Genomic DNA, 11800 nt, shown 5'->3' with positions numbered 1-11800 from the left:
GGAGAACAACATCTAGCTTCACTTTATGTTTATTTGATTTGATTTTCTATTACATTGGACATCACTGTAACGGCTGCTCAAAAAAAGTAGAAACACTTGAAAAAACACCAAAATAAGGGATAAAGTTGGCCCCATCCTTTGACATTTCATGATGAAAGCCTTTTTTGTTTTGTTGTTTAACAAAATATAAAACAAACAGTATCCATGGTGATATTAAAGTTGATAAAACTCATCAAGTGACAAGTTTTCAACAGACCCAAAGCTTTCCAGAGACCCCATCCTTGAATAGTTGGTCATTGATCCACCCAGAAAATCAAGTGGGCAGTCATTTGAGAAGCTCAAGGTGGTGTCATATATAAATGACATCCCATTATCCTCCATCATTGGATAGTAATAGTTGCTGGACTTAGTTGCCTCATAATCATGGAGAAATAGGTCATTCACTCCGTTCCTAGCTATGTCACTATATACATCTTCGTCCGATGCCTTCTTCGCCTGGATTACCTGTAACATGTTTATTTTCAACCAAATTACTGAAATGCTTTGTTTCAACTCAAGATTTCTATAAAAACCAAGTAATTGGTAGCCTAGCTCATACATAATTCTGGTTTAGGCTATCTTGATACACCATGATGAAATCCCCGAGCTGTAATCCGTGCGTGCTAACGAATTCCCCTGAGAATTTAATACAACATCGATGAAACAAGGTTCCGATCATAAACAGGGGACATCGAATTACAAGCGTGTTTACCGGTATTTTCGAGCACGTACATACGGCTGTTGTTATTCGGCCAAAACCTGTTTACAAAAAAGGAAGCAAAAGGGTTTTTATAACGCTATTCAACGATAAAAACGGTCATCATTCTTCTGTCGGATACGCATACGCATACGCGCGCACGCTTGTACGGATACATATCCAAACCGACATTCCATCCATGTGAAGCAATATATTCGGATAAGATGAATTATTGGTGATCGTATACCTGTACTTGAAGCTCCATACATGCAGTCCATCTAAGTCGTCCATGCTGATGAGGATCCCTTCTTTGGACTCGAGGACCGGTAAGTGAGCCTCCGCTGCTCTCTGAAATAATGAGATTATATGTATATATATATATTGAGAATATTCCGATGATAGAGCGGAATTGCATAAAATGAAATCTAGGAAGAAGTAACAATCGAAACCTTAGGGAGTATCATTCTTCGGAGGGAGCTTACGTCGCTGTTCTTGAGTTCCTTCTGGAAAAGGAATCTCAATCTCTTTGGATCAATAACCTAATCAACCATAATCAGTATTTAGTTTTACTTCTTCTTACAATGATCACTAAATATGTAGGACCACTTGCTATATCTATGAGACAATGATATGAAACAAGACAGCGTGTCAACATTCCTACAACCAACATGAAAATGAAACAACAAAAAGAACCTGTGTCGGAAAACGAGGAAAATAGAGTCTAGAAATGAATTCCCCCGGGCACACTTCCAATGGATCTTTACTCATTTGCCAAATTTGGGGAAAGACTACGGCTTCCTTCCCTACTAATTAAAATAATTTTAGGGAAATATGCTCGTCACCGACGATATACATAATTATGTGTATTTATGACACTAACTTTCCTATGGGATTACCATTTATTATTTGAGATCTTCCCCCATTAATTCTTCATAGAAGAGAGAATAAAAATCCGAAAATTTTAATCACAAGATAATTGAAAAAGTAACTTGGAATCTTACAAACACCGATTAAGTTGGGAAGATCAAAATATCTTTGAGAGAAATTTCTTGAGAATTTAATCAACATATGGACCATCTGATGTTCAATATCACAAACATTTGCATACACACAAAAATTATATTATATTATATTATATTATATTGTTATATATTTATATCCGTTGGTTGGTAGTAGATGAAGCAGGAACAACTGACAGATTAATATAAGCCTTCAAAATTTAAGCAAATAAAAAGAGATAGAAGCATAAAAAAAGAGAAGAACATGACAGTAGCCGAGAAGAGTCACTCTCCGACCCTGTAAGGAAATACCCTTTGTTAACTATAAAAAGAACCAAAAAAAACAAAAAAACCAAAACAACAGGAAGGAAGAAAGGATTAGGAAGGAAGAGAAAGAAAGAGAGAACTCACACGTGTGGGGAGAGGGGGGGAAGGCACGTGCGAGGATGAGGAGGAGGAGGAGGAGGAGTTGTTAGTAAAAGAGAGAAGTTTGATGGTGGAAGATGATCTCCTCTGTCTAGCCATCCTTTTCTTCCTGTTGAAACCAAAGCTTGGAACAGCCGCGACAAGGTCACGGGTCAACCCGGAAGGACCCGATGGGTGTTGATGGATGTTGTCCCCTTCCACAGTGACACCCTCAACACCTGCCACCAAAGCAAAGGCCTCGGGTTTCTCATGAACACTAGGAGTAGCTGCTGTTGCTGCTCCTGCTGCTGTAGCTGCTGCCATCATTAGCTCAATTGGCTGAAAACCAAAAAAAAAAAAAAAAAAAAAAAGGCTTTAGATTTCAGTGAGAGAGAGTAGTGGTTCACTCTCTGGGTGTGGGTGCAGATCGAAACTACCCGGTGATGGACGCTCGGCAATCACGAAATGGAGAGTTTTAGGTTAAAGAGAAAGGTAAGGCAGTGCTTTAGTTTTTGCTATTTTTAGCAAGGTTTTGGTGAATACATTGACATTTGTTCATCTCACATTCATGCTTTGCTTTTAGATCTTTTGTTCCCATTCCGAAATATAAAAAAGAAAACCTATCTCTACTGCCCCTCCTCCTAATCCTAAACCACACTGGGGGGTATGGGGTTAAACCTGGGTTTCACACTTTGAGTTTCATATCAATCTTTTTATCAAAAACAAACAAAGCTGGGTTTAGGGTTTGGAGGACAAATGTGCATACTGGATTCCTGGGTATCTATATCTCTCACACTAAAACAACCCAAAAGGGAAAGTAACCAGAGTTGAGTGTGTGAAGGCGAGTTAATGTTGAGAAATGTGAAGGTGTTGGGTATAGCAGGAGGATAGGGATGGTTAGGGCACACCCAAGAAATGCTTGACGAGTGGAAGGTCACCACCTTCCAAGTGTTGCAAAAGTTCTGCATCATTTTTTTTGTAACAGAAATCAATGGCGTTTGGGCTTATTGGATGTTAAATAATCAAACCACTCCCTCTCTCTCTCACACACACACACAGCTTGAGTGGTTTTCTTTCGATTCTCAAACCACCATTCTTAAATAATTTAATTAAGCTTCTCCTCCATTTTCATGGCAGTTTTAGATGGAAGCATGATTTTTTTTTCAAGGATGATACTTATATACATCATATAACATACAGTTGGAGATGATTGGGTTGGTGTTTTGGCATTAGGAATCAGTAATTTGAATCAATATTGGTCCACCAATGTGATGTAAGTGTGGTTTTCTTTTTTTCCTTTTTTGGTTTTTGTCAACAACAGGCAACAGCTGGGCTTGAATTGCCACGTTGCCGCCATGCAAAACATGATGTTGAATTGAATTAATTAATAGAGAAGATGAAGAAAGAAAAAAAATAATTGTTGCAGTAAATGGTTGGCAATGACATTATTATTGACCAATATATTCACTTTGGCTTTACGATATTCCCATGGGTTGGATTTGGGTTTGGTTGGTGCTGCTTTTTACCGACTCAAGAGCAATTTTTAACCTTTCCAACTACAACCAATTGAATAAAAAATACTTGCAAATTGACAAGCTTTATTGTTTATACTACTATAAAATACCAGCAATCAAATTACTAAGGCAAGATTAATTTATGGTAATATCGTAGAGAAGCTTTAAAGATTCATCATCTACAGATTTAATTTCATATTTGAAACCAATTTTGTGCTTTTGGATGAAAGCAAATAATGCAACAATGATATTATCAAAAGAATTATTGTAACGGTGGAATTGAGTATCATGAAGATGAAATTAAAACTTATGGTAGAATGTGTGTTTTGATGTGAATGCATTGATGACAATAAGATTAAAATATAAAATGACAATTTATTTATGCAAGTGTCAACAAGAGAAGATAAGAAAGAGAGGACGGTGGTACAAAGGAGGTTGAATCACCTAAACAAACAAAGAGCCAAAGAAAAGAGGTAAGGAAAACACTAAGGAAGCTAATAAGGTTGAGTGTGTGAGTGTATAAGGTTGTTAATTGGGAAGAAGATCCATTTTCCTTCATCGTGGAGGGTATTTATAGGGAAAGTCCCCTTGTTTAGTAGCAATGATATGGCAGGTCGTTACTATAAGGGAATGTCATCGTGGAGTGCATAGGGGACGTACGTAGAGGGGCTCATTCTATTATTCTTTTTGAGACAGTATGAGATTGTTATACTTAAATGAACCGCGGTGCTCTTTAAAAGGAGTGTTCACACTAGAAGTGCTCGTACTAAAAAGCGAGTGACTTGATGTAAGGGATGTTTCCATTACCAGTAAATGGTCCTCCATGAGGTAACTTGTTGGGAAACTAAGCAAGTGATGACAATTCATAAGATGAGGGATGGGAAACCATCCATAGGTACCTTTTCAGTATTCTCTTGGAATGTGGAAGTATAACACCATTAAAGACATTAATTTAAATTTTTATATGATTTACCTTATAACTTAATTAAAATTTAATGAATTTTTAAAATATTGATACATTATTTAATATATTTATTTTATAATAATATATTAGTTTATTATATAATAAAATTTGCTTATTATTTTAAATTTAAAACATAAAAGAATGTAAAGATAGAGAGAATTGGCGATAAAGAAGTAATGATGTAAATCAAATGTATGTATATATATTGGATTAATGTTGTTTGAAACGAATCAATTAGATTAAAAATTAATTGGGGTACTAGTTTAATTAGAAGGGTTAGATAGATTGACCACAAATCAATATGGGTTAGTTGAATTTGGTTAGAAAATCGGTTTTTTTTCTATTTATTTTTTTATAATTTTATAATGGTTTATTTAATTAAATTGAACGAACGAGTTACGCTAGTCGAATTAAGAACATGTGGTTTAACTGGTTCAACCACTGATCTCATTCTGAAAATCTTGCAATGGGTGTCTAAAATTTTCATTAGACAACCTCAACAGAAAAAAAAATTACTATAAGTGCATTGAATGAGGTTCCGACTTCATTGAATCATGCAATTTAAGGCTCCATTCAAATAGTGAGATTAAAAATAATGGTAACATTGAGATTAGTTGCTGTGACAATGAAACTGGGTATTATAGCGATGAGATCAAAATTAGTGGTTTAATATGTGTTTGAATTTAATCGTGGCAGTACCAGTGAACTGAGTTATTGTGAGGAGAAAAATTTATTTTTATTAACATTGGATAAAAATATTAAAATGTGTACATATACAATGAAATTTTTTATTTATTTTATTTTATAAACTTAAAAAATAATAAAATTAACTTTATTAATAATTAAAAATAATAATGTTTTGATTTTTGTATTATTTTTAAATTTATTTGTTTATAAATAATATTAACTTTATAATTATAAAGGCATAATGATAAATTTAGACTTTAACATTTACATATTTTATCAATTTGACCCTTATCTTTTTTTAAACCAAACTTAGCTATTAACCTTTTAAAAATAGTCAAACTGCTTTTCCACTAAACAAAAATGTTAACTAAAACATTATTTTTTTTAACGATATTAGCCTGTCAACCCGTGTGGTTGCCCACATACACTTCATGCAGAAATGTCATTATTATATACCACGTTAAAAAATATTTTAAAAATAAAAATTCAAAAAAAAAACCATGAAGTAGACTTAGATTGTCATGTGGACTGCTACGTTTAAATATTTAATATTTTAGTCGGTATTTTCATTAAAAAAATCAATTCGACTCATTTTAAAAGGTTGATAATCAAATTCAATTTTTTTGAAAGATTGAAGACCAAATTTATTTTTTTTTAAAAGAGTAAAAGCCAAATTGACAAAAAATATAAACATTAAAAGTTGAATTTTCATTATACCAATTGTATATATATAAATATTAGATTATTGTATAAAAAATTCATTATATAATAAAAAGTTTGATTAAAATATGCTATAAGTCTCTATACTTTTTGAGGATTTGGAATTTAGTCCCTATACTTTTATTTTTCAGAAATTTAGTCCTCTAATTTTTGTGGATTTCAAAATTTAGGCCTAATTGTTAATACAGTTAAAATGTTTTGTTAAATTTGTTTGTGTGATATTTTAAAATTAAAAAAGAATATACTCACTTGGTAGCCATGAAATTTAAAAAACTTGACCTTGTAATGAACACGAATTGAACAGTTTTAACAATTAGACCTGGATTTTGAAATCTGAAAAGTAAAATGGTTAAATTTTTAGAAATAAAAGTATAGGGATTAGATTTCAAATTTATGAAGAGTAAAGAGAGGTAAAAGTTATATTATTTTGTTTTAAAATAAAATGGTTAAAATTAAAAGAACTTTATTTCCTGAATTTGAGTGTCTTTTTAAGCTTCGGTTGAGAATGCAACGAGATGATGCAAACAACAAAAAGAGAAGTTCAATGAAAAGCATATGCTCTAATATTCCGTTTGTAACCGGCGATCTAGAAGGCTAGAGTGATGACTTGCATTCACACAAATATGGTGCTGAGCCACTTCTAAAATACTACCCACTAGTTCTTATTTTCTTTAGAGTCCCAACGTTTTAGAAATGTATTTATTTGTTTCACTAAAGTTTCCATTATATGGATTTTGTGCCTCATAAAATCAGGGTACATTTTGATGATTTTCGTTTTTTCCTCCTTTTCAAACTGAAGCTTTTGATGAGAAAGAGGCGTAATCTCTGACGTCCTGACAAGGCGACGTGTTATGCACTTTTCTCGATTTTTTTCTTCCAATCAAATTCTGATTATTTGTCCTAGTCGAACTCTGATTAGTGTAGGTTATTTTAATATTATTTAACCTACGAATTTAACCTATAAATAGGCCTTTTTTCACCCTAGAAAAATAATTTATAACACATTTAGGTATTATAGCTTTTACAAGCTTTCAGAGAATTTTGTATTTATATTTTGAGGGTTTTTATTTCGGGCATCAGGATTTAGTTTTATCCCCATCTTTGTACTCTTCGTTTTTCTTGTTAAAGTGAAATTATTAGACATGTCAATCAAAACATCAACAATGTGAGTATTGACTTATAATCAAAATCATTTAATACTACAAACACTTACCAATTCATGTTACTTTTATGTAACTTATCTCTAAAACACATTTAACCAACAATGATAAGGTATTAACAAGTATATATAATTCAAATCAATCATCGATACTATTTTCGATTATAAAATTGTATCATTTACAATTTGATCCACTCAATGACTTTTCAAGTTGGATATCAAGTTCATTCATCACATTTCAAATTTGCATGTTACTTTGCAAAATTTTTCCATAACGCAAGGTATAAATTATGATTGTAATTCTTGTACGTATTTTTACCCAAGCAAAAACAATTACGCAAATGATTAAAATTCTTAAATCACTTTATATATTTGAGTAATTAAATAAATTATGGGCGAATGTGGATTCGGTTTAAAGTGAACAAATTATCGATTTTCAATTTTATGTCAATTAATAAACTATCGACGTTAGTTCTCATTTATGCGATTGAATGTTAATGTTTAATAATCTATGATTATTCAATAAATTGATTGATTAATTGATTGAATGTCAATGAATTATCAATTTTGTAAGTTAATTGATTGAATGTTTAATAAATTGATTATATAATGACTTGTCAATGAATTATTACTTGATTTCATGTTTAATATAAATAACTTATTAATATATATTTTAAAGTTAATATATATTTTCAATATTTATTATATTTTTAATATATTTTACAATTTAATTTAACTTATTACTAATATATATATTGATAATATATCATTTTTAAAATTTATATCTTACATTACTTAAATATATATTTTAAGTATATTTTACATGACTTACATTACTTACTAAAACATATTTTTTACTAAAATTTACTTTAATATATTACTTGAATATATTACTTAAATAAATTACTTAAATACATTACTTACTAAAATTTGGTTAAATTTATTACTTAAATATGTTACTTAAATACATTACTTACTAAAATTTGTTTAAATTTATTACTTAAATATGTTACTTAAATACATTACTTACTAAAATTTAAGTATATATTAAATTACTTCCATAACTTGTTAAAATATATTATAATTTTAAAATAATTATAAATAAGATACATAAAAGTGATATACTTACATCATACATATCTTACATAACTAAATTTTTATGCATACAAGAACTTACATAACTTATTAATATTTATATAAACTTACATAACTATCACATAAACTTATATGTAAACTTACATAATACATAACTTACATGTTAACTTACATAATACATAACTTATAATTTTTTATATAAACTTACATAACACATTACTTACATATTAACTTACATAAGTTATCTACAAGCTTATATATAAACTTGCATAACTTACGTAATAACATAACAACTTACATAATACATAGCATACATAACACATAATACAAAACTTACATAACTTAAATATCTTACATAACTTACATAACCTACATAATACATTTAACTTACATAACACATAACACATAATACAAAACTTACATAACTTAAATATCTTACACAACTTACATAACCTACATAATACATTTAACTTAGATAACTTACATAACTTACATAATACATAATAACTTACAACTTACATAACATACATTACTTCGATAACTTACATAACTTACATAATACACAACTTACATAGCTTACTTAATACATAACTTACATAACTTATACACGTACATAATTTACTTAATAGATAAATATATATCATATGATATACTTACATAACTCATTTATACTTACCACTGAACAACTTACCCTTGTAATTTCTGGTGAAAATCATACTTAACGAAATAAGAAATGGACCAGTCTTGGATGAATTTGTCAAGGGTAAGCGACGGTTATCGAAATGGGCAGTGGAAGTAGAGATAACATCGACGACAGATCAGAAACTTTGCCCTTTCCAGAACAAAACTTATACGATAATATCCCTAGTACTAGTACACAATTTCAATGAGTTCATCAGGATACGGATAAAGATATTTACGAATAATGATGTAGTAAGATTTTACGATTGTTTAATTATATGTAATATCATAATTTAAATCTTGGTCTTATTATATATTTCAACTATTTTATATGTGCTGTTATTGTTGTAATTAGTTATTAAGTTTTCAACTATTTTGTGTATTGCAGATAAAATGCCTAGAAGAAAAATTCCAAGGGGAAGCATTGTTCAAAATGATCCAAACTCGATAGAAACAAATAGTACTGAACAACAGACAATAATTGGATCTTCGAATGTTCCGATTACACCTGAGGATCCTACAGAAGTTCAAAGTAATTTTACATTTAATTTACATGCATGTTGACTTATAATTGATTTATTTTTCAAATTCTTATATTATAATATACCATTTGCAGCTGAAAATGGTGGGACGCGCAGAGGTCGAGGACATACGCTACTTAGAGATTTATACGAGTTAGATCCAGTCGAGCATGTCAAGGTATGCAGAAACAGTTTTGGTCAGCCTATTGGATCAGAAGCTTGACTTTTAGTAGGATACATGGGCATTTTAGCACGAAATGCAAATATGTTGCCTATCAACTACGAGTCATGGCATCAAATGCCTGATAGCAACAAAAACCAAGCCCTCGATAATATTAAGGTAACAAAATGTTAATGTCATCTGTAATGCTTGGGAATAGTTTCATTTATATTTACTTTATTAACTTGTGTTTTTTGTAGGCGAGGTTTGCTTTAGAGGTCTCGGATGCTTATGTAAAGAAGGCATTGGGAAAAAGATGGAGAGACCATAAAAGTACTTTGAAGAAATATTATTATAAGACAAAACAACCCTCGATGAGAAATTGCAAAATGTCCCACGGGTATCTTTGAGGTACCAATGGGAAGATGCGGTTAGATTTTGGCATTCGAAGAAAGGCGGTATGACGTACTTCAAACTATTGTAATTATTTTGGTTTATAGTATTTACTATTTATGTACTAAAATTTCATAACGTAGGATCGTGAACGAGTTGGAAAAAGCGTGACGAAACAAAATTCACTCACACGGCCGAGTCGAGAAGTTTTGCATGTGTGGTGAGGCGGAGGTATTTTAATTTTTAATATTGTCAAATATGTATAACTTTCCATTAAATAATATTTTACTACTATATTGTAGGAATCGTCGTCCGGTCAAAAGTTGGGCGCCTTTAACTTTTGAAATTACACATAGGAAGAAAGATGGATCTGCTATGAATCTCAAGTGGTGAAATTATGGTACGTTTACTTAATCGATTTGACTTGTTTTAGTTATTTATAGTGTTTATTTTCTAATGGTTTAATTCATTGCTTGTAATGCGACTATTGTTATGTTGCATTTGTTTTTTAATATATATTGCGTTCCTAACTATGTGATTTATTTATTAGGAAAACTAAAGGATAAAAGAGGCAGTCTGAAGCGATTGCTTCTAGTGATAGTTCTGTTAATCCTGAAGACATTGATAACCGGATTATTACTGAAGTTTTGGGTCCTGAAAGGTATGGTCGGGTTCGATTTCAAGGATCATTTGTTAGCCCAACCCAATATTTTAGATCTAGCTCACAGCAATACACAGCTTCGGGGAGTCAGGCTCAAGCTGAAGTTCAGATGTCAAAAGACTAGATGGCTCAGATGTAAGCGACCACAGTTGAGGTTCAAAGGAAATATGAAGAACTCCAACTACAACTTAGAGCAGAGGCGGCAGCGAGGGAAGCAGAGGCTGTAGCGAGAGAAGCAGAGGCTCAAAAGAAATATGAAGAACTCCAGCTACAACTTAAAGCAGATACGGCATCGAGAGAACCAGAGCAGAGGAAAAAGTACGACGAACTCCAACAGCAGCTTCAGAGTATGATGAATATGTTTCAGCAGTAGCAACTTCTGCCGTCATAGTGTATTGCATAAATATTTTTATCATTTTAAGTTTTAACATTTTTGTAAAAATAATATGAATTCACTTTTATTTATTGATATTAATATTATTTTATTCGTTTAATTTGAAATATTATATAAATTTATTGCTTTTGGCTGGTTTAGATCTGGTTACTTTTGATTTGTTGTTACAGGAGGGCTGAAAAAATGGAAAATTTTATTTTACAAAAATCTCAAATTAGTGGCGTTTTTCACAAAAGCGCTGCTAAAGAACATGATCTTTAGTGGCATTTTTTTTAAGCGCCGCTAAAGAACATGGTCTTTAGCGGCGTTTTTTTCTAAACGTCGCTAAAGAACATGACCTTTAGCGGCATTTTTTTTGTAAACGTTGCAAACGTTAGCGACACTGTCGTTAGCGACATTTTTTGCGAGACCTTTTGTGGCGCTAAAAAGCGCCGCTAAAAATCTGTTTTGGTGTGGTGTATACATTATGAGAATTATGACTTATGATAATTATATTTATGATTAATTTAATGGTTTGTGTATATAAATTGACTATTCTTTGTTATTTATTATGAAATTATATCTTTCCATAATTAAGTACTTTTTATTAGTATTTTAGTTGGTTAATAAATTATGAATAAATCTTATATATATCATAAATATCAATTAAATTGTTATATTTGTATGTATCATTACTAAATGTCAGAATTATTCAATTAATTATTTGAACAGA

At 31.0% G+C, this 11800-nt stretch overlaps 1 protein-coding gene across 2 annotated transcripts; it reads right to left on the bottom strand.

Moving 5' to 3' along the window:
• Positions 1–2677, bottom strand: LOC105769826 (B3 domain-containing transcription factor FUS3). 2 transcript variants are annotated; one of them, XM_012590718.2, is made up of 7 exons: positions 2577–2675; positions 2146–2478; positions 1186–1275; positions 984–1084; positions 752–798; positions 599–675; positions 1–504 (listed from the first exon to the last, which is right to left on the bottom strand). In XM_012590718.2, the coding sequence occupies exons 2-7, from the start codon at positions 2464–2466 to the stop codon at positions 214–216; spliced, it is 927 nt and encodes a 308-aa protein (XP_012446172.1). In that variant the 5' UTR covers positions 2467–2478; positions 2577–2675; the 3' UTR covers positions 1–213. The 2 variants fall into 2 exon arrangements, with proteins under 2 accessions (XP_012446172.1, XP_052489697.1); XM_052633737.1 differs by having other exon boundaries at positions 2146–2677.
• Between the last annotated feature and the right edge of the window lie 9123 nt (positions 2678–11800).

Source organism: Gossypium raimondii, chromosome 7 (assembly GCF_025698545.1).
Source record: "Gossypium raimondii isolate GPD5lz chromosome 7, ASM2569854v1, whole genome shotgun sequence".
In the NCBI taxonomy this organism is placed as follows: domain Eukaryota; kingdom Viridiplantae; phylum Streptophyta; class Magnoliopsida; order Malvales; family Malvaceae; genus Gossypium; species Gossypium raimondii.
This window is presented reverse-complemented; position numbering and strand designations above follow the sequence as displayed.